Consider the following 24,212-nt stretch of genomic DNA (forward strand, 5'->3'; position numbering starts at 1 on the left):
GGGGAGGGAGGGGGAGGGGGAGGGGAGGGAGAGGGGGAGGGAGAGGGAGAGGGAGGGGGAGAGGGAGGGGGAGGGGGAGAGGGAGGGGGAGGGGGAGGGGAGGGGGAGAGGGAGGGGGAGGGAGAGGGAGAGGGAGGAAGGGGGAGGGAGAGGGAGAGGGAGGGGGGGGAGGGGGAGGGAGAGGGAGGGGGGGGGAGGGGGAGGGGGAGAGGGAGAGGGAGGGAGAGGGAGGGAGGGAGGGGGAGGGAGAGGGAGAGGGAGGGAGGGGGAGGGGGGGGGAGAGGGAGGTGGGGGGAGGGGGGGGAGAGGGAGGGAGGGAGGGGGAGGGATCCTCACTCGGATCCGCTTCGCCGGGATTGAGTCCGTATTTCCAACAACTTTTTTGGGCGAAGTAAATGCCCCGGCCCGGAACCCGGTATCTGCGGAGCGCGGCCGCACCCACCTGCAACAGGACGAGACTGACTATCAGCTGCTTCTGATATCTCCCGAACTCACCGACCGACAACATGGCAGCGTCAACATCCATCAGAGCGGCCGGCGAGCAGGAGGCACAGCGACAGACACTGAGTGTGTGGGAGCCGGACTGAGCGGACCCCGGACCCAGGCACAGCGCCGCCCGCCTGGCCAGAGGCGGTATCGCACCCGGACCCCGGCACAGCGCTGCCCCCCTGGCCAGAGGCGGTATCGCACTCGGACCCCGGCACAGCGCCGCCTGCCTGGCCAGATGGCGGTATCGCACATTAGAAATTGGAGCAGGTGTAGGCCATTCGGCTCCTCAAGCTCGCCTCACCATTCAATTAGATCATGGCTGATCAGCCCCTAGGCCTCAACTCTTCTTTTGAGCCAGCTCCTCATAGCCCTCAACGCCCCAATATTTTAAAAGTCTAGCTACCTCCTCTTTAAATACTTTCAGTGATCTAGCCTCCACAACTCTGGGGTAGAGAATTCCTGACATTCACTACCCTCTCAGAGAAGAAATTCCTTTGCATCTCAGTTTTAAATGAGTGTATCCTTATTCTGTAACTCTGTCCCCTAGATCGAGATTCCCCCACTAGTGGAAACATCTTCTCAACATCTACCCTGTCAAGCCCCCTCAGAATCTTGTAAGTTTCAAAAAGATCACCCCTCATTCTTCTAAACTCTAATGAATAAAGTCCTAACCTGTTTAACCGTTCTTGATAAGTCAACCCCTTCATCCTAGGAATCAGCCTCCAATGCCAGTATATCCTTTCTTAAATAAGGGGACCAAAACTGTACAAAAGTCATTAATGGTGACAATCCAGGATGTGAGAACTGTTTCTAAAGCATACAGTAATCTCGGCTTCATTAATAGGGGCATAGAGTACAAGAGCAGGGAGGTTATGATGAACTCATATAAGACACTGGTTAAACCTCAGCTCGAGTATTGTGTACAGTACACACTATAGGAAGGATGTGAATGCATTGGAGAGAGTGCAGAACAGATTTATGAGAATGGTTCCAAGGATGAGACACTTCAGTTATGAGGAAAGATTGGAGAAGTTGGGGCTGAGATCCAACATCTTATCCTGAACGATCCACAATCCACCAGTTGCAACTGCATTGGTCCATAACAATATAGATAGGAGTGACAATCGCACAATCTGTGTGAAGACACAATCCCATCTTCACCCTCCATTGTGTTGTATGGCACCACCACCATGCTAAATGAGATAGATTCAGAACAGACCTAACATCTCAAAACTGCACATCTCGTGCATTATATGGTGTGGTATATTGTCGTGCATGTAGTTTAACATACTGATTAACATACTGCTGAATATGTAGATAGTTTGGTCAACATCATCACAGGAAGTGAAGCATGAGAAAATGTGATATCGTAGTTGGAGCAGTATTGATCAATAGGTAACAAGTGCATGAAGAGCAGTCATGGAATCCTGATATTCTCCAAGAAAAAACCCTTTGTTTAATTTACCAGACAGTATCATAGTGTTTGGTACATTTCTGTTAAGAGCCAATAACACAATATAGCTATCAATAGCAGCAGAATTGTATTCAACCACAATCTGCAACCTCATGGCATATTCCCCCACTCTTCCATGACCATCAAGCCAGGGGACTAACCCTGGTTCAATAAAGAGCAGGAGAGCATGCCAGAGGCAGCACCCACCATACCTGAAAGGGGTGCCAACTTAGTGAAACTACAACTGATGCATGCTAAACAACAGAAGCAGCATGCTATAGGCAGAGCTAAGTGATCTCACAACCACCAGATCAGATCAAAACTCTATAGTACTGCTACATCCAGTTGTGAATGGAGGAGGAGGTGACAGCTCTAAAAGCATCCCCACCTTTAATGATGGAGGGGTCTGGAACACGTCAGTGTATAAAGCTGAAGCATTTGCAACCACCTTCAGCCAAGTGCTGAGTGGATGATCCATCTCTGCCTCCTGAGGTCCCCAGCATCACAGATGCCAGTCTTCAGCCCATCCATTTCACTCCATTTGATATAAAAAAAAATGGCTGAAGACATAGATACAGCAAAAGCTTTGGACCCTGACAACATTCCGGCAACAATACTGAAGACTTGTGCTCCAGAACTTGCCACACCCCAGCCAAGCTGTTATAGCACAGCTACAACACTGGCATCTACCCAGCAATGTGGAAAATTGCCCAGATATGTCCCATCCACAAAAGAGAGGGTAAATCCAATCTGGCCAATTACCACTCCATCAGTAGACTCTCAATCATCAGCACAGTGATGGAAGTAGTCATTGACAGTGCTGGTAAGCAGCACAAACTCATCAATAACCTGTTCACCAATACTCAGTTTTGGTGCTCCCAAGGCCGTTGTGCTCCAGACCTCACTGAAAAAAAATTTCAGCCTCAGTGCAGGAGTTACTCAAGGTAGTGTCCTTGGCCCAATCGTCTTCAGCTGCTCCATCAATGAATTTTCCTCCATCATAAGGTCAGAAGTGGGATATTCACTGATGATTGCATACCGTTCCATACCATTCACAACTCCTCAGATACTGAAGCAGTCCGTGCCCACATGCACTAAGACCTGGACAATTTTTAGGTTTGGGTTGATAAGTGGCACACAAGTGCCAGCCAAAGACCGTCTCCCCTTTACATTCAATGGCATTGCCATCACTGAATCACCCATGATTAATATCCTGGTGGTTACCATTGACCATAAAATGAACTGGACCAGCCATATAAATACTGTGTCTACAAGAGCAGGTCAGACATTGGAAATTCTGCAGTGAGTAACTTACCTCCTGACTCTCCAAAGCCTGTCCACCATCGACAAAGCACAAGTCAGGAGTGTTATTGAGTATACACCACTTAGCTGGTTGAGTACAGCCCCAACAGCACTCAAGAAACTTGGCATCATCATGGACAATCAGCCTGCTTGATCATCACCCCTCCACCATCGGTGCAAAGTAACAGCAGTGAGTTCCATCTACAAGATGCATTGCAACAACTCTTCAGGGCTTCTCAAACAGCACCTTCTAAATCCACAATGTCAACCACCTAGAAGGACAAAGGCAGCAGTTGCATGGGAACACCACCACCTGCAAGTTCCGTTCAGAGCTGCACACCATCTTGATTGGATATATATCGCAGATTGTCTATTCAAGTTTCTAAACTATAAACTAGAGAATCTGCCTAAATTTTGTGGTCAAGTGCAGTATTGTAAAAGTGCTGCACTGACAATGGTTTCATCTTTGGGTGAATGTTAAATATCCCATGACACCGTTCAGAAGCAGGGAGTTCTCCCTGGTGTTCTGGTCAATATTTATCCCTCAACCAGCACTTAAATACAAATTATCTGGTATTTACCACTTTGCTATCTGAGGGATATTGCTGTGCACAAATGAGTTGTCAAATTTCCTGTATCACGAAAGTGACTACACTGCAAAAGTACAGTTGGCTATTAAGTGATTTGAATATCAAGTTTATGACAAATGCTTTATCAAGGCAAGTCTTCTTTTTCTCCTCAATCAAATGTTGTCTTTTACACTATTGAGCACTCTACTTTTCCTCATTGCACTCTTCCCAGCATGTTCCTACCTTCCCAATGCAGTCATGAGGCTTTGCCTTGCAGAGCCCACGCTCACCTCTGCTTTTAACCTTGGCCCAATGATTGCACGTTTGCTCGAGTCAGTGGATTGTGCGTTCAATTACCACTCCACAGACTTGAATATGTAATCTAACCTGACACTCCAGTGTGGTACTGAGGAAGTGCTACACTGTTGGGGGTACTATCCTTCAGCTGAGACATTGCATTGAGGCCATCTTTCCTCCGTAAGGGTTCCCCTTTTCCCTCAGAGATCCACCCCACACTCAAGTTTGTGACACCAGATTCACAAGTGTATGGCAAGAACAGAATGACCAGCAAGACAAGTTTCTTCTGATAATTCACAATTGTTTTATTGACTCACCCACAACCCAACAGTACAAAATCCAAAATTTAAAATGTGCCATGACTCGGTTAAAAGTTACAAAAACACAGGCAAAACACCACGTCCTGTCCTGAAACCTTAAGAAAAAAAATCCTCTGACCAATATCATCAAGATATGGCTGAAACAAGTTACAAGGTATTGGCAAAAAAACACCAAGTTTTCACTCCCAACATTCACAAAACCCTCAGACCAATATCACTACGATTTGGCTGAAACTTACAATCCCCAACATGGCTGGTCTGTCCGGTGTTGACTGTAGGCCTGAGTCAAGGTGACCAAACTCGACCCTTCTTTCGACTGCAGCCCCAAACCTTCAGGCCAGTATCACCATGATATGGCTGAAAACACTTACATTCCCCAACACGCTGGTCCTTCCACTGAGAACTGTAGGTCCACAAGCCAGGTTGACCCTTCCTGACCCTCCTTGAATGCAGCCCAGATACCCAGATCTGCTCTGCTTTTATAATAATTTAACTCAGACATGTCAAAACATATCAAAAACAGAATTACCTGGAAAAGCTCAGCAGGTCTGGCAGCATCGGCGGAGAAGAAAAGAGTTGACGTTTCAAGTCCTCATGACTCTTCAACAGAACTCAGTTCTGACTAAAGCTCAGTTCTCCGCCGATGCTGCCAGACCTGCTGAGTTTTTTCAGGTAATTCTGTTTTTGTTTTGGATTTCCAGCATCCGCAGTTTTTTGTTTTTATGTCAAAACATATTTCTTGTTGTCCCATTGTCCATTAGCTGATTCCACACAAAGTCCAGACAAATGTTATCAGCTTCTACCATTTGAAACAATATAGGGTTTTCCATGGAAGGTGTATCCAGATGAATATTATCAGTTCTCACTGTATGAGCAATTCTCCTGCTGTTTAAGATGGCACAGTAACAACACTTGACTCCAAAGTTAATGAGTGTTTGAATGACCCTGTTCCAGTACTATTGTCTGTGGTAGTTGAATAATTCCTTGAGTGTATTGTATTGATGATATGTCCTTTGTACCATTGTATACAGAGCCTATGGAATTCATTACCACAGAAAGTAGTTGAGGCCAAAACATTGTATGTTTTCAAGAAGGAGTTAGATATAGCTCTTGGGGTGAAAGGGATCAAAGGATATGGGGAGAAAACAGGAGCAGGATTTTGAGTTAGATGATCAGCCATGATCATAATGAATGGCCAAGCAGGCTCGAAGGGCTGAATGGCCTACTCCTGCTCCTAGTTTCTATGTATTGGGTAATCAGACTTCTTGATCGCATTAGTTCAATGTCCAAACCCTTTTGATAGGTCAGTGTTTTGACTAAAGGTCTGAATTAACCCCTGCTGCCCAGCCCTGTGCTGCTGACTGCAGCTTATCTTTTTGAAATTTATAGTTCCATAAACTTCCCAGTTGGAGGTGATATTGATCCTACATCTCTCCTCTTTAATATCTCCTTTATACCTTAAATGAAATATTACTGCTGATGAATCTTCTGCCATGATGAGGTATTGCATGTCTCAGCCAAATCTTACATTTTTTGCAGAATCTATTCATTTAAATCTATCAACCCATATCGCCCTTTAAATAACCTTTCCAATTTCACCTGTTTTGCCTTATGTTTTAGTTTACATGATAGTATAAGTAGATATAACACCATAGCTAACTGTACAATTACTAATACATGTGTTACAATTCAAATGCAAGGCGGGGAGCTTCGATATTAAGACCAATATTCCACAAAGGTGGGGCAGTTATCTCCCTGATCTTGTCTCTTGTTTTACTATTCTCCTGTTGGAAAGTATAATAATGTTTTTGTGAAAGGTCTGCCTCTTTTACCAGTTTTGTTAAACGCTCGGGTAATGGCAGGATATGATACCCAAAATGAGATATTACTGCTTGGTCACATGTCTTTTGCCAACCATGGGTGACTGTAAGTGTTTCCTCCCCCTTAACTAAGCTACGTACATATTTATCTAAGCAACATCCATTCTCTTTCTTTGCGATTGCATATAATCATACAGACATCTGGCCTTCTTACGTCTACATCTTCTCAAATCATACAGTAAATAATACAATAATTGCACAATAACAAAAATGAGGAGCAATGCAGATGCAGGGATGGATCTGAATATCAGTGTCAAAATCCATCCCTAGTATCATTGATCTCCCTGGGGTGAAACAGCTTATCCATTGTAACTTGAATGTGATCTCTGAATAATATCAGCTTAGATTGATACCCCTTTCGGTACGTCACTCCCGACTTGCAGATCACCTCACTCAATAGCATTAAAATTACATCATACATGGTCTTAAAAGATTCTCCAGCTCTCCCTACATCTGTATCCATCTTATGGTTCCTCAATCAGGGGGTCTTGTAATTTCTGTGCTTTTGCTCATCCATCTTGTGGATTGTCACTCAGGGTCTTGCAATCTCTGTGTTTTTTACATCTCAAAATTGTCCTAAGTCCAAATAACAGTGTTGTTGGGCAGATAGATTTCTTGTAATGTTTAATTCACTTATTCCTCAAAAGAAACGCCTTTTTTGTATCCTTGGAATCCACCGAGATGGTCTCTGTATGTCTTTTTGTTTTCCTAGAATGCCTTTGGATTTCAGATAATTTTCCCTCAAAATGTCTAGAGTACCAACCCATATGAATTAAAATTAATTCATCAATTCCAATTTCTTGTGCCCAGACTTAACTGGTTTTGAAAAGTCTGCCGCTCATTGGTCAATGTGTTCACATCAGATTTCCCATACTCAAGCACTTTGTTTGGGAAATAACCAATGACCTGAATGGGTTAAGGCCAATTTCCTCTTAGTTTTTCTTTTTTAAAAAAAAGTCTTTAGACTATTTTGTTGAAGCTACTGCAGATCTCGTTACTTGCAGTTTACCTGTAAGAAAAACACAAAAGATCCATTTTGCTTGGGGAAAAATGGGTTAATTTGTCCAAAAATATCTGACAACTGAGAAAGTTAAAAATTTTGTGATGCCCAATACAAATAAATTTTAAAAAACATAAACTGTTTCTATGTTTTGAATTCTTATGATACCTTTTATACACTTGCTCAGATGTTTTAACATTTCTCCTCAGACAGTATTTTAAATTACCCTTCTAATTGTTTAAAATTCCAAGCTCTCTTTTTTTATTTCCCCTACTTTTGGCAGTCTGAACTCAAGTTCCAATTAGTATCCAATCTCAAAATGTTCCCTTTTCTAGGGACAAAATTCCCAAATCCTCAAACTTTGTAACGAGTTTCTAACCCAAAATCAAACCAATTAAGATTATCCATGATCACTTCAAATGTCCCAGATTCCAATCAACCCTACCAAACATTAAAACTACCTCGCTCTCAGATGTATGAATTTGTATCCAGATTAAAATTCCCACATGTTTATCAAAATACCCTGGAATCATGATTCTGGCCAGTAATCATGACTCCAGTTTCAAACATTGAAGATTTTACTTCACTAATTACACCTCCCTTTTAAGATGGATATCACAGTTTCAGGAGGAATTTTAAAACATACTCATCCACGCAGAGTCTTTATCACACACACATTCTCTCACAATATCACAACTTTTAAAACACATTAAACAACCAATTGTTTGAAAACCACATACAGAAACAGATCACAAGGGATTAAGCAACTTTTAAGTGACACAGACACTGGCTTGCAGACACAGAGGAAAAGAGACAAAGACCCACTCTCTCTCAATCAGCACAAGCGTACAACAAAATTGGATTTAACACTTCCAACAGCCACTTGCTGACAGGCACTGAAGCACAGACACAGAAATTCAAAGACACTATTAAAACATACAGATAGAAACTGCAACCACTCATATACACACAAGGTTTCTTTTGCCGTTCACACAGCATTTTAACTAAACTGTGGGCATATCAACTTAATTTCTTACTTTCCCCTAACCATTTTCCATCACTCCAAATTTTCTCTTCTCTCTCAACCTTACACATACAGTTGGACCATGGTCTTGCTGACAGAGGAGCTCATCTCTTCCCATATCAGCAGGGACCAGCACCTGTTACCTGCCCATTTTCCCCTTTAAGTTCCAAATTTCCTTGCGTGCCCTGCATCTTACATTCTCTGACTCATGAAAAACCTTGCCACATTTCTCAGCGCAATAAACTATTCTAACCAAAAGGTCTGTTACCTTTTCAGCTCTCAGCTTTTTGTTCTACATCCATTCTTTAATGAACACAACTTCTTCAAACTGTTCTCTGTTCCCTTCCTCCAGGCACTCAGTGAGCAGTGATAAAAACAAAAAAACTGCGGATGCTGGAAATCCAAAACAAAAACAGAATTACCTGGAAAAACTCAGCAGGTCTGGCAGCATCGGCGGAGAAAAGAGTTGACGTTTCGAGTCCTCATGACCCTTCAACAGAACTTGAGTGAGTCCAAGAAAGGGGTGAAATATAAGCTGGTTTAAGGTGTGAGTGTGTGTGTGTGTGTGTGTGGGGGGGGGTGGTGTTTGGGTGGGGGGAGAGAGAGAGAAGTGGAGGGGGTTGGTGTGGTTGTAGGGACAAACAAGCAGTAATAGAAGCAGATCATCAAAAGATGTCACAAACAACAGAACAAAAGAACACATAGGTGTTAAAGTTGGTGATATTATCTAAACGCATGTGCTAATTAAGAATGGATGGTAGGACACTCAAGGTATAGCTCTAGTGGGGGTGGGGGGGGCATAAAAGATTTTAAAATATTTAAAAATAATGGAAATAGGTGGGAAAAGAAAAATCTATATAATTTATTGGAAAAAACAAAAGAGGGAAGAAACAGAAAGGAGGTGGGGATGGAGGAGGGAGCTCAAAGTTGTTGAATTCAATATTCAGTCCGGATGGCTGTAAAGTGCCTAGTCGGAAGATGAGGTGTTGTTCCTCCAGTTTGCGTTGGGCTTCACTGGAACAATGCAGTAAGCCAAGGACAGACATGTGGGCAAGAGAGCAGGGTGGAGTGTTTCCTATTTCCATTATTTTTAAATATTTTATGCTCCCCCCACCCCCACTAGAGCTATACCTTGAGTGCCCTACCATCCATTCTTAATTAGCACATTCGTTTAGATAATATCACCAACTTTAACACCTATGTGTTCTTTTGTTCTGTTGTTTGTGACATCTTTTGATGATCTGCTTCTATTACTGCTTGTTTGTCCCTACAACCACATCAACCCCCTCCATTTCTCTCTCTCTCCCCCCACCCAAACACTGCCCCCCCCCAATCACACACCTTAAACCAGTTTATATTTCACCCCTTTCTTGGACTCACTCAAGTTCTGTCGAAGGGTCATGAGGACTCGAAACGTCAACTCTTTTTTTCTCCGCCGATGCTGCCAGACCTGCTGAGTTTTTCCAGGTAATTCTGTTTTTGACTCAGTGAGCAGTGTCTGGGCCTGTTTATTAGATAACTCCTCTACTTCAAAAGACACCTTGTCCCTGTTCTGTGCCTTTACCAAATGATAAGCCATCTTTATACCCTCATACTTCGTCTTCAAGTCCTGAGCCTGTACCTCAACCTCATAATATAACCTCCGATACTTGTCTCTTCCTCTACCTTACAGACCTAGCCCTGATAATAGCTCACAGCCTGTTCATGCCCCAACTGTTCTGTGGCCCTTTCTGTCTTTCGCTCTTCAAATTCCTTTATTAAACGGTTAACTACCGCTCCTCTGTCTGAAGCTTGTTTCCTCAGGATCTCGACTTCTTGTCTGAGTTTAATATTTTTACACTGATCTTTACGGTGTTGTTGGTTGTATCCATACAACCACACTGCCTTTTCTATCTTCTTTCACCTTTGGGATGGCTCAGTCCACCCCTCAACCCATCCTAATGGATCCTCTGAATTTGCTATTTCCCTTAACCAAGCATCACTTGGCTTTAGCTTCTCACAGATATACTGCTGTAACCTCATTTTCATTGTCATGGGAGGATCACTTTTCCTCCCCCACTTTGTCCACGGCGCTGTATGTTCAGCCATATCACCTACTGGTGTCCTGCCACAGTTGCTAATTCTGCAGGGGTTCCCCTTTTCCCTCAGAGACTCTCCCCATAGTCAAGTTCATGACACCAGATTCACAAGTGTATGGCAAGAACAGAATGACCAGCAAGACAAGTTTCTTCTGATAATCCACAAATGCTTTATTGAAACATCCATAACCCCACAGTACAAAACCCAAAATTTAAAACAGTCTATTCCCAGTACCCGACACAAACTCACTACAACTCGGTTAAAACTTACAAAAACACAGGAAAAACACCACGTCCTGCCCTGAAACCTTAAGAAAAAGAACCTTCAGACCAATATCACCAAGATATGGCTGAAACAAGTTACAAGGTATCAGCAAAAAACACCCAAGTTTTCTCCCCAAACCTTCACAAAACCCTCAGACCAATATCACTACGATTTGATTGTAGGCCTGAGTCAAGGTGACCAAACTTGACCCTCCTTCTGACTGCAGCTCCAAAGCTGATCTTTGTGTGAAAGGTCTCTCTCCTTCCATGACAGGAGTGAACGGAGGTTGGCTGTGGCCATTTGGTTGTGATAATGGCTTCCTTCATTTCTTAATTAGGTTACATGATGGTGGTTATCCTGTGTTCACTGCTGTGATAATGTCTTAAATTCCAGTACTTTTTATAGTGTCAGTTCTGTTGTGATGTTGGAATGTGAAAGATTAATCCCCGCCCCACAATGTGGCCCTGCCTTGGTGTGTTTTGTTTTGAGGCTGGGCTTTCGTTCACAGTACTTGAGTCTGTGCAGATCTTGGGGTTTTTCCATCACATTTTATACTGTCCAGGTGCAGGGTTTCAGATCCCACACTTCTCAGCTATGTATGAGGAGCCATGATACTATTTAAGAGCCAGGGGCTCTCTTGATTTCCTGGCTAATATTTATCCCTTAACACACACCACATCGTTTGTACAATGCTGTAAGTGGGACCTTGATGTGCACAAACTGACTGCTGCATTTCCTACATTACAACAGTGACTACATGTCAAGAAGTACGTCATTGGTTGTAAAATATTTTGGAACATCCTGCAGTCTTCAAAGATGCTATATTAGTGCAAGTTATTTCTTTTTTTCTGGTTTTGTCCTTGGCCTCCATCCTTACAGCTCACATTTTTCATCTGAATGCTAGCATTTAGCATGATCAATACAAGTACAAAATCAGCTTTTAACTGACAACACTCAGTTTTACATCTGACACCACTGGCAGTCACATATATCCATCTGCCTTGCATCAAGTCCTGAATCAATCAAAAATCCTTCAAATGCAAACTCAACAAAATTTAAGCTATGCTTTCTAGTTTGTCAGCACCTCAGTGGCTCTGGCTTCATCTCCAACTACCTCCCGGACCGTCCACTCAGCCCAAACCAAATAGCGCACAACCTTGCTATTCTGATAGATTCAGCTATTGTTCTCAATGACTGGTTGTTTGTACTGCAAACTCTCACTTCCACTGTCCAAACCACAATCCGTGCCTTTCTCACCCAGGCAACTAAATTTTCAATGTTGTCCTCAGTGACAATTGTAACTCTAATTTTCTCCAGCTATATGTTCCCATTTAGGCCTCATGCTCCCAGAGCTCCAGGCTTCTACTCAATTCTCTATTGGCGCTATTCCACCATCGCATTTGGCCCACTATCTAGAATTTGCTCCCAAAGCAGTTTATTTTATTCCTCTTGGTTGGAAAGCTGCTGAAAATTTTAATTAAGCACTCTTTTGGTCACCCATTCAGCACCCTATTCTCCATGTATTGAGAAATGGTGCCATGAGTTGAACACAAATGAAAATTTTTATCCGCTTTTCTGAATAACCCATAACTATCAATACAGTATCACACAGTAGTCATCTGCACAAGATGTGTGTACAGTACATGATGTTAAAGTTTTTTTTGTTGTTCAACATTTTAACACTTATCTTAATGCTAACTCTAATGGTTCTTAAAAGAAAATATTCAAGTAGCGACATTTTATTGAAACAATTTCCAAGTGAATCCAGGTGAAAAGGCATACTTGTAACAAATAATAAATTAATTAATAAAGCTGTTAACTAAGATTGGTCTCAAATTGTTGGACTGGTCTTGAAAATGGGAGATGTTTGAAAGGGTGAGGATGTGGACATGGGCTTTTGAGGAGCACTTCTGTACTCTGGTACAAATGGCTTCATTGCTGATACAAAGCCCACTGGCAACATGCATTAAGAGCAAGAGATGCCAGGTGAAAACAATAACACTACAGGTTAAGTTACATCAGACTTGGATCAGGTGGGTTGAGTGTTGGACCAGGATTGGTATGAAAGCAATGAGCTCTCTCTTGTACCCTGTTGAGCTGGTGAACACACCTTCCCAAAAGTGCTTCACTAAAAACGGGAGACCTCTTAGTTTTAAACTATGCCCCCTATTTCTGGATTCCCCCCCACAGCAGGAAACATCAACCCTATCAAGCCCCCTCAGAATCCTATGTTTTAATAAGATCACTTCTCATTCTTCTAAACTCCAATGAGTATAGGCCCAACCTTTCCTCATAAGACAACCCCTTCATCTCAGGAATCAGCCGAGTGAACCTTCTCTGAAATTCTTCCAATGCAAGGACATTCCTCAAGTTAGGTCCTCAAAACTGCACACAGTACTCGAGGTGTTGTCTCACCAATGTCTGCAGTTGCTAGCAAGACTTCACTACTTTTATTCTCCAATCCCCTTGCAAAAATGACCAACATGCCCCTTGCCTTCCTAATTACTTGCTGTGTACCTGCATGCCTTCTGTGATTCATATACAAGAACATCCAGATTCCTCTGTACTGCAGCATTCTGCAGAGTCTCTCCATTTCTTGGTGGCAAGTTTACCAATGGAAGCAGCATACAAAAGAAAATGGGAAAATAGTGTCAGTGCCAACACAGAAATGACTGGAAAATGTTAAACCAGGCTGTGCCAAGGAATACTAGAGGGAAATACCATGCGGCAAAAGGATGACCAGTAAACTATTTGTAATAAATCAAAGTGTTCTTAAAAAAAAGATGGAGAGTCAGTAAAAAGTCAGTGAATGTGCTCACTGCTTGCAAAATACTGTTTGGATAGTGAATCCAGCTCTCACTGGATAGAGTTCTGAGAGAGTACTGCACTGTCTTTCATATGAGATGTTAAGCCCGAGGCCCCAGCTGCTTGCTTGGGTGGATGTAAAAGAGACCAATGGTACTATTTTGAAGAGGGGGGAATTATCCCTGGCGTTCGGACCAATATTTATCTCTCAATTTGCATCACAATGGGAGGCAATGGCATAGTGATCGTCCAGAGACCCAGGGTAATGTCTGGGGACCTGGGTTCGAAACCCACCATGGCAGATGGTGAAATATGAATTCAACAAAAATCTGGAATTAAGAGTCTAATGATGACCATGAAACCATTGTCAATTGTTGTAAAAACCCATCTGGTTCACTAATGTCCTTTAGGGAAGGAAATCTGCCATCCTTACTTGGTCTGGCCTACATGTGACTCCAGACCCACAGCAATGTGGTTGACTCGTAATTTCCCTCTGAAATAGCCCAGCAAGCCACTAATTTGTAACAAACCACTGCAAAGTCACAAAAATGGAATTAAACCAGATGGACCACCCAGTATCGACCTAGGCACTGGAAACTACAGCAGCAATCACAGCCCTGCCGACACTGCAAAGTCCCCCTTAGTAACATCTGGGGGCTAGTGCCAAAATTGGGAGAACTGTCTCACAGACTAGTCAGGCAACAGCCTGACATAGTCATCCTCAGGGAATCATATCATACAGATAATGTCCCAGGCTCCACCATCACCATCCCTGGGTAAATCCTGTCCCACCAGCAAGTCATACCCAGCAGAGGTGGCAGCACAGTGATATACAGTCAGGAGGGAGTTGCCCTGCGAGTCTGCAACATCGACTCCGGACCCCCATGAAGTCTCATGGCATCAGGTCAAACATGGGCAAATAATCCTGCTGATTACTGCATATCACCCTCCTCAGCTGATGAATCCATGTTGAACACCACTTGGAGGAAGCACTGAGGGTGGCAAGGGCGCAGAATGTACTCTGGATGGGGGACTTCAATGCCCATCACCAAGAGTGGCTCAGAAGCACCACTACTGACCGAGCTGGCCAAGTCCCAAATGACATAACTGCTGGACTGGGTCTGCAGCAGGTAGTAAGAAAACCAATGAGAGAATAACATACTTGATCTCATCCTCACCAACCTGCCTGCCGCAGATGCATCTGTCCATGACAGTATCGGTAGGAGTGACCATCGCAGAGTATTGTGGAGACCAAGTCCCGCCTTCACATTGAGGATACCCTCCATCGTGTTGTGTGGCACTACCACCGTGCTAAATGGGATAGATTTCAAACAGATCTAGGAACTCAAGACTGGGCATCCATGCGCTGTGGGCCATCAGCAACAGCAGAATTGTATTCAAACACAATCTGTAACCTCACGGCCTAGCATATCCCCCATTCTACCATTACCATCAAGCCAGGGGATTAACTATGGTTCAATGAAAAGTGCAAGAGAGAATGCCAGGATTTGCACCAGGCATCACTGCTAGTTCTGCACCAAATGGGGTGTCAACCTGGTGAAGCTATAACACAGGACTACTTGCGTGTCAAACAGCATAAGCAGCAAGTGATAGACAGGGCTAAGCAATCCCACAGCCAACGGATCAGATCTAAACTCTGCAGTCCTGCCACATCCAGTCATGAATGATGGAGGACAATTAATCAACTCACTGAAGGCGGCGGCTCTACAAATATCCCCAACCTCAATGATGGGGAAGTCCAGCACATCACTGCATAAGAAGAGGCTGAAGCACTTGCTACAATCTTCAGCCAGAAGTGCCGAGTGAATGATCCATCTCGTCCTCCTCCAGAGGTCCCCAGCATCATAGATGCCAGGCTTCAGCCAATTTGATTCACTCCACATGATATCAAGAAACAGCTGAAGGCACTAAATACTGCAAAGACTATGGGCCCTGACAATATTCTGGCAATAATACTTGTTCTCCAGAACTTGCCTTGCCCCTAGCCAAGCTGTTCCAGTACAGCCATAACACTAGCATCTACCAGGCTATGTGGAAAATTGCCCAGGTATGTCCTGTACACAAAAAGCAGGACAAATCCAAACTGGCCAATTACCACCCCATCAGTCTACTCTCGATCATTAGTGAAGTAATGGAAGGCGTCATCAACAGTGCTATCAAGCGTCACTTGCTTAGCAATAATCTGTTCACTGACGCCCAGTTTGGGTTCCACTCGGCTCCTGACCTCACTACAGCCTTGGTTGGACAAAAGAGCTGAACTCCAGGGGTGACGTGAGTGACTGCCCTTGACATCAAGGCAGCATTTCATCGAGTGTGGCATCAAGGAGCCCAAGCAAAACTGGAGTCAATGGGAATCAGGGGGAAAACACTCTGCTGGTTGGAATCATACCTAGCACAAAGGAAGATGGTTGTGGTTGTTGGGGTCAGTCATCTCAGCTGCAGAACATCGCTGCGGGAATTCCTCAGGGTAGTGTCCTAGGCCCAACCATCTTCAGCTGCTTCATCAATGACCTTCTTTCCATCATAAGGTCAGAAGTGGGGATGTTCGCTGATGATTGCGCGATGTTCAGCACCATTTGCTACTCCTCAGATACTGAAGCAGTCCATGTCCAAATGCAGCAAGACCTGGACAATATCCAGACTTGGACTGACAAGTGGCAAGTAACATTCACGCCTCAAGTATCAGGCAATGACCATCTCCAACACGAAAGAATCCAACCATCACCCCTTGATGTTCAATGGCATTACCATCACTGAATCCCCCACTATCAACATCCTGGGGGGGTTACCACTGACCAGAAATTGAACTGGACCAGCCATATAAATACTGTGGCTACAAGAGCAGGTCAGAGGCTGGGAAGCCTGCAACAAGTAACTCACCTCCTGACTCCCCAAAGCCTGTCCACCATCTGCAAGACACAAGTCAGGGGTGTGATGGAATAATCCCCACTTGCCTGGATGAGTGCAGCTCCCACAACACTGAACAAGCTGGACACTGTCCAGGGCAAAACAGTCCACTTGATTGGTACCACATCCACAGACATTCACTCCCTCCACCACTGACGCAAAGTATCAGCAGTGTGTACCATTTAAAAAATACACTGCAGGAATTCACCAAGGCTCCTTAGACAGCATCTTCCAAACCCACGGCCACCATCATCTAGAAGGAAAAGGACAGCAGATAGATGGGAACACCACTACATGGAGGTTCCCCTCCAAGTCACGCACCATTCTGACTTGGAAATATATCGCCATTCCTTCAATGTCACTGGGTCAAAATCCTGGAACTTCCTTCTTAACAGCACTGTGGGTGTACCTACTCCACATGGACTGCAGTAGTTCAAGGCGGCAGCTCACCACCACCTTCTCAAGGGCAACTAGGGATGGGCAATAAGTGCTGGTCCAGCCAGCGAAGCCCACATCCCATGAATGAATAAAAAAAACAGGTTACTTGATCATTATCAGTTTTGTCGTTTGAGACTTTGTTGCATGCAAATGATCTACCGTTTCCAACATTACAACAGTTCAAAAGTACTTATTGGCTGTAAAGCACATTGAGACATCTGGTGGTCATGAAAAGCACTATACAAATGCAATCCTCTTTCTTTTTAGTTACTTCAATACAAAATTGAGTGATGGGCAACATACTCTTTTACACTCCCACCAGTTAACAAGCAGAAACTACATGAAGTATGTGAAAATTAATAGATTGAGGCATAGCTTTTAATATCAGGAGTAGATTTATTACAATAAAAGCTTCACGTTTTGCACTAAATTGGTACATATATTGCAGCTCAGCTGCATTCTACATATCAAAAGAAAGCCAACAACTTCAGTTATTTGAGGACCTGGTAAATAAATAGTCATATACTACAATGCCAACATTTATCTTAATGGCAGAATCCCAAAGAACACTCAACATTCAAGGTCTCACACAGTTTCCCCAGGTACTTGCTACTGAAATTACATCAGTATATTCCATATTTAAAATGTAGAAAGTTGAAGGATTTGCAGCATATACCAACCATTTTAAAGTGAAAGCACCATTAACCTTTACAAAAATATTATAAAAACATGCCATTAGTGTTTAACATATTTGCATTTGAAAATGCAAAGTATTTTGCATTTTGACTTTAAATATACATAACTTTTGAAGCATGGCATCTGAAATATACATGCACATATCACAATATGAAAATTCCAAATATTAACCCAGAAAGTTAGCAAATCTTTATTGGAAATGTTGCAAGTATGGTTCGAATTAGATGCACATTTCCACAACAAAAATGCTTTTGGAATATTTGTCTTTAGTGTTTTAAACATAACTCAAAGTCAAGCTTTCCATTAGCTACTCCAGTACTTCCGAAAACTGGAACTATTTACTGGATTCAAGTATTTCACATTTTCTCCTTAAAATAATCAATCTACTTACTACATGGCTGCCCAATTCTCCCTTGTTAAGTATTATACTTTAGGCAAAAAGTTAGGTTTGTGAATTATAATTACTTGTCTGGTTAATAACTTAAAAAGTAGCTATTCAATGCGCATTAATTTCAAGTTCAATGATCACAGGGCACTCCTACAATAAACGCAGCCCTCATTTGTTGGGCCAACTCAGTGGGATCAATCAGGAGGACAAAAGAGTCTATGTAGGAACCACCAATTTGCAGTTTTTTTTTTGAAAATTGAAGTATTTACAACAAAAATTAAACTGCATATAATCAGGTCAAGTCACAATCAGTAGAAACGTTTAACAAAATGTTCCACGTTATCCTGTGGTGATGTAACTACATTGGGGTCTCTTCTTAGCTCTCAGTTTCAGTGATCCATACCGAGCCTGTACAAAACAAGACTTGTTTAATAAATTTACTTTAAACAAAGTACAAAAACTCTCAAGTTATGGCTCATTCTAATAAATTTCAGGTAAAGAGAGTTTTTACAATTAACAGCTCATTTTTAACTTCCCCGTTCATAAACAAAACATTCCCCCATGAGAAGATTTACCGAATGGTATCAAGGACGAGGGACTTGAGCCACAAAGAGCGACTAGAGAAGTTGGAATTATTAATGGAGGTGATCAAAATTATGAGGTGTTTGATAGAGTAAATGGAGAGAGAAAATGTTTACACATGCAGGAGATTCAGTTACTCAGGGGATAAAAGTTGAAGGTAAATCGGCCAAGAACCAGGAGTCCTGAGTCTGTTTCATATAGCAAGCTATGATGAATTGGAATGCATTGCCTGATAGGGTGGTGAAAGCAGATTCAAGATCAATAAACATTTTTACTGTAAATCTATGCCCCCGATCACCAACTCATGCCATTTTAAACAGCTGCTCTATCAAAACCATTCTATTAAAGCTTTGACCTTCTCTGCTATAACAAATAAGTTGCAAATTTGTACCAAACAATCCCTTGGCTTTTAAAATTTATACTTAACACTGTATGGGACCTAACAATATTGCAATTAAAACTCAAACTATATTTCAAAATAGACAAATTAAAAATTCTCTTTAATACATGTTCAACACATGGAGTAAGCCAAAGCATAAAAACAACCGAGAACTTTCTCTAAAATTACAGATAGCCAATAGAACTTACCTCTTTACGATAACCTCTTTGTTTCAACTTAAGGCTCTGTGATCGCCGGAGGTATTTTTGTGTGGCAAATTCATCGTCTGAATGAGCACCATCGTGTTCCACCTCCTTATCATCCATTTCGTCATCAAAATCAAAATGCCTGTCTGAGATGAAATGACAATTCAGTAAACATGCTAACAACATCCTACAATTGCTCATGGATATGAAAGCCAAGTGTCTGTCAATGGACAAAGCAGGCATTGAAATTCGTTACCACATTTTGTGTTTAAATTCCAACAACAATGTACCAATATGGAAAAATGTACATAGCATTTGTCCATCTGTCCACAAGGGGGCACCAAAGAACTCAATGTCCAGACCCCACAGCTCCCAAAACAAAATGAGTGCCCATAAAGCTATAAGCAAGAATTACAGTCTAGATGCAAGGAAGTTGGAGAAACATGCTTGGCAACTTCAGAATTTCCCTTTACACAGCCCTTAGACAACAAAATACATTACACACACAAAGCACATCAGTACATTTCCCATATTATAATCAAATGTCAATTACATGTCCCCCTCCACCACCCCGCAAACACCCAGTAGGAAATTAAAACCTGCTCCTCCAGTGACGTGAGCACTGTACACTTAAAGGTCCTCACAGATCAGGCAAAATTAAGTACTTAAAAATACTTATTTTATTTGAAATATTACCATGTGATGCGAAAAATCAAAGTTACAAGCTTGTTTAAATTTTATTGGGAGTGATGAAAATGTTGCTCTGATGAATTGTGCATGAGGGCAGACTATAGGCACAGTTCTCAGGTACCAACTACCTCTATTGTGCACTTTATAAGATTCCATGTTTTCATTTGCAATTTTCTTTTATCTGTATCAGCAAGTCAAGAGACTGGTTAAATGGCTAAACAAAAGTCAACATCAACATGAGCAGTCAGAGGTGACAGTGACTACAGCATCATAGTCTTGGCCAAGGATAGCACAGACTCGATTCTGCCATTCTATACACTGAGGTAATCAATCATACTTCAAATACTGGAATTAGCCTGCATATTGTACAAATAAATTTGGAGTTAAGATTAGTTATCTTAAGAATGATTTCTGGTAATGTTTGGTTTTTGAAGTAAAATGCAAGAATGAATGAATTTCCACTAGTTCCAAAATACTGGGCTAGCATCAACATGGGGGTCTGTTTGTTCTCTCCATGGTTGTCAATGGAACTGTTGAGTATCAAAAGACATCCTGCAAACGTACAGGACTGTTTCAATAAACTTTCTGAAGGCTTTGCATTGGGAAACAATTTTACATTATGCAGATAGATAACAATGGTGGACTAGAATGGCCATATTCAAACTGAGCAGCACAGGACTGGTCAGAGGTCTGCAGCAGGTGTTTGGTGCAAGGTGGGGATTTGTAAAGGACAGCAAGGATACAAATTCTATACTTTTGAGGGACAGGGATCTAATGGAAGTCTGGGAGGGCAAGGATGAATGATGAGTAGGACTTAGCGGAAGTCAGGACGTGGGTGATGAAGCTTTTGATAAGTTAGTTTGTGCAGGGCGGAGTCTGAGTGGCCAGCAAGGAGAGCAGAGCATTGGAGAAAACCAAGTGTGGAAAGATTTTCAGATGTCGTGGAAGTAACGCAAGGATGGAGATGGATGACAATGCTAGCAATGGACCATGAGATTTTGTTTATGGATAGGATGAGAGGTTTGAAGCTCAATTCAGTAACAGCTAGGTGGTCAAACACACTGTTGAGTTTAAACTGAGCTCGCAGTGAGGGAAAGGGATGGAGTCAGGGCAGAGAGAAATTTGTCAAACACTATACTTCAGTCTTGCCATCCACACACAGTTCCATCACCTATCACCCCTATAGTTAGTGAATCATCCTGCACTCCTCGGTTCACTGATACCAAGATTGTTGACTTTGTGTACAACTCCCTCTGGCTATGCTTCATCCAACTGTTAATATCCCGAGTTATATTTCACCCACACAGATCTTCTAATTGATCTACCAAAAAGTTTGATGCTTTTGAAAGACTTCATTGCCTGAGATTCCTGCTTATAACTAATTCAAACAGCTTCATTTTGAAAGCGTTCACTAAACACACACACTATTCTACCATCACACTTCTCAGATTCAGCAAAATGACATGAGCACAAAGCAAACCACAAAGGGAAAAGCCACTGTTTTTCATCCCAACACCACTCAATGCTGCTGTTGTACTTAAAAAAAAAATCCAAATTTAAATACTCTAATCCCAGAAAGTCAGTTGTGAACTGTTTAAGACATGGCTGTTTATGGGGTACTATTCCTTTTAGGCACTCGTTACCAGTGACACTGTCATTATCTATAGGATCCATACTTCAGTATATGCATCTAGCCATGTTTGTGCAGGGATAGTTCAATGGTAAATATAAACCTTGATTATCAAAAATATTCTCTCAAGGGAAAAACCAGGTTAAGACAGACATGATTCTTGTTTTTCAACTAACGAGGGGAATAACAGGTGAATGTAATGGGCTATTTCGAGCATTGAGAGAGAATCAGAGGACACAAATTGAAGCAGTCAAAGGATAAATACATTATCAAGGAACATTACATGCTTTTACTAACGGCATAATTCACCAATTGAACAGGAGATGGAGGGATAAGGATCTGAGTTGCAACAAGATACCCAAAATGAATGATTGACCTTGAATAAACAGAATGTCTTGTTATAATTTCTACAATCTTAGGAGTGAGAATTGTAATCCATTTGATTAATTTTATCTGAACAAGGATTCTTAGCAAAAAAAGGAAATTTCACCTGTAATTAACTATTCAGGATGCGTTTACACAAGTTCAGTCAGTGCAGTTTAGGCTTTGCATCAATACTATACAATACAAACCTGATGCCAGGAACTCCAGGGAGTAACATTCCTTTTCGTTCTGATTTTTGATAAGCCACCAGACCCTCTACTCCATCCCTCCGATTTTGAATTTAGGCCAAACTAACACAGGAGCTTTGGTGGCAGTGCAACCACTTCGTATAAATGCCACAGTTGTGCTACATAGCACCCAGAAAGCAACTGATCATCAGGATACATGGGCACCATTGTGAAAAGGCAAAAAGGTTCTAATTTTGAAAAACAATATAGATGTCCTTTTACTATAAACGCTTTCATGCATTTTACGCTTTCATAGTGTGGACATTTATCAGTATAGTACAAACTGACACTTTATCATTATATACCAGAAGTGTTTCTGGTTTAGAAAAAGCCACTAAAAAAAATGGGAGGCAATAGGTAGGAATACTTTGGATTGCTAAACATACATCACTTGAATGTTAAAGCATCCAGAGGGGTATCCAGGGGTACCTTGCACTCAGCCTTTCAAGGAGTAGGAATGGGGTGCAGCTGGGGGTTGAGGGATAGCGAGTTTCAGATTTCCACAATTACTGTAAAGAAATGCTGAAGCAAATCTGTAAGCTGAAGGTAAATATACATATTTACCCAATCACAAGTTCCAATTCAAGTTTGGCAGACTGCCAAGCTTCCCAGATGTCAAGGCTGGGAAAGCAAATCGCTGCCCCTTCAATACCTAGTCTCAACAACAGGCAAGGAAATCAGAATCAAATTAAAACTCATGCCAGCCCAGCCAAACCCTCAACTACAATGAAGTAGTAATCCCCATTTCAGGAATTTGTGGTCTCCAGAAGCAGAAAACAATTCAATGTCAATGAATTGGCAGTTACCAATGTGAATTTTACTGTACAAACTAGACATTGGCAAGGCCAGCATTCATCTCCCAACTCCAATTGCCTCCAAAAGATGGTGGTCAGTCATCTTCTCGTCAAATAAGTGGCTTTTATTAAGCTATTTCAGAGGGCAGTTAAGAGTTGACCACATTGCTGTGGATATGGAGACACATATAGGCCAAACCAAGTATGGACAGATTTCCTTCCCTAAAAGAAACAAGTGAACCAGATGGGCTTTACAGCAATCCCATCGTTACATGGTTAACAGTACCTATTCTAGCTATTATTCCACATTTAAATAAATGTAATTCCAGTTGCCATGGTGGAATTTGAACTCTTCTCTTAGCCACAGGATTACTAGCCCTGAAACATAACCACTATGCTAGAGCTCCATGGCTATTGACAGATACACTTCAATCATAAATCTGGTTCAAAGTCAAAACCCAGATCTCAGAGATTAAAGATGGCAATCAAACCCACTGAGCCACACTCTAAATTGCAACGCTGTTGGAAGTGTTGCTAAACCCCAGTTGTTTCTCTTCTCCCTTTTTTTTTCTTCACCCAAACACCCTAACTTAGCAGAAATAATTTTTGTGGCTTGTTACTTACACAGTCCAATTGTCACAGTTTATTTTCCAGAAAGTTAGCAAGCTGCACATCTCTCATTACTTTTCAAAATTTAGTTTTGGGTGGTTGGAGCGGCTTTAACTACTTACTAGCGTCGTCCTTCAGCAGATGTTTCACCTTCATTCTAGTATCTGCAGCACTAGTTATGGAACGATGTCCTACTGGCTCATCACCTTGTATTGCTGTTAAATCATGCATACTTAAGCTTCGCAGCCTCTCTGTAATTGCACCTTGACTCTGCATAGTAAAACAAAAATTAGAGATGACAAACCCTTCATTTTTCATCAAATGCATTCACTTTTGAAAACTTTGTTCAATGACTATCATACTCTATTTCAAAAAAATATGGTTTGCTTCAGTCTCAATGGATATAAGTACCAAGTGGTACGGCACCGAGTCAGAGACCAGGAAAGTATCAGGTTTAATCGCAGATCGGGAACAAGTCAATGGCAGCTGGGTCACTACAGTGGGACCACCATGGCCAGATTTGAGATTCACAAAAAAGTTGGGCCAAGCTGAAACTCCCAACTGCCATCCTGTAACCAGTAAAAGTGCACGTGCTCAGATCCCAATTGAGACTCAGGTCAAAAAACATGAGATGGCCCCCACAGTCAAATAATCAACTGCATCAATGCCCAGTCTCTCTCATGAAGCATGTTCACTTTGAAAAGGGGATAGCTGCCACTGCCATGGAGGTGCATCCAGTATTGGTCACTCCCTTCAACATAGGGGATGCAAGCATAGAA

The 24,212-nt window shown here is 42.2% G+C and overlaps 2 protein-coding genes across 6 annotated transcripts in view; both read right to left on the reverse strand.

The window, feature by feature from the left end:
• Positions 1-609, reverse strand: part of slc22a15 (solute carrier family 22 member 15) — a 120,527-nt gene extending 119,918 nt beyond the window's left edge. For 2 of the 3 annotated variants that reach the window (XM_041210209.1, XM_041210208.1), the window contains exon 1: positions 443-609. In XM_041210209.1, the coding sequence (XP_041066143.1) occupies positions 443-526 (84 nt within the window). In that variant the 5' untranslated portion in view covers positions 527-609. The remainder of the gene's footprint in view (positions 1-442) is intronic. The other variant, XM_041210210.1, reaches the window with a different exon arrangement.
• Positions 610-17,224: 16,615 nt separating this feature from the next.
• Positions 17,225-24,212, reverse strand: part of reep3b (receptor accessory protein 3b) — a 60,137-nt gene continuing 53,149 nt past the window's right edge. For 2 of the 3 annotated variants that reach the window (XM_041210151.1, XM_041210153.1), the window contains 3 exons: positions 23,556-23,703; positions 19,103-19,245; positions 17,225-18,340 (listed from right to left, as the gene is read on the reverse strand). In XM_041210151.1, the coding sequence (XP_041066085.1) occupies positions 18,272-18,340; positions 19,103-19,245; positions 23,556-23,703 (360 nt within the window). In that variant the 3' untranslated portion in view covers positions 17,225-18,271. The remainder of the gene's footprint in view (positions 18,341-19,102; positions 19,246-23,555; positions 23,704-24,212) is intronic. The other variant, XM_041210152.1, reaches the window with a different exon arrangement.

This window comes from Carcharodon carcharias, chromosome 17 (genome assembly GCF_017639515.1).
Source record: "Carcharodon carcharias isolate sCarCar2 chromosome 17, sCarCar2.pri, whole genome shotgun sequence".
NCBI lineage: Eukaryota > Metazoa > Chordata > Chondrichthyes > Lamniformes > Lamnidae > Carcharodon > Carcharodon carcharias.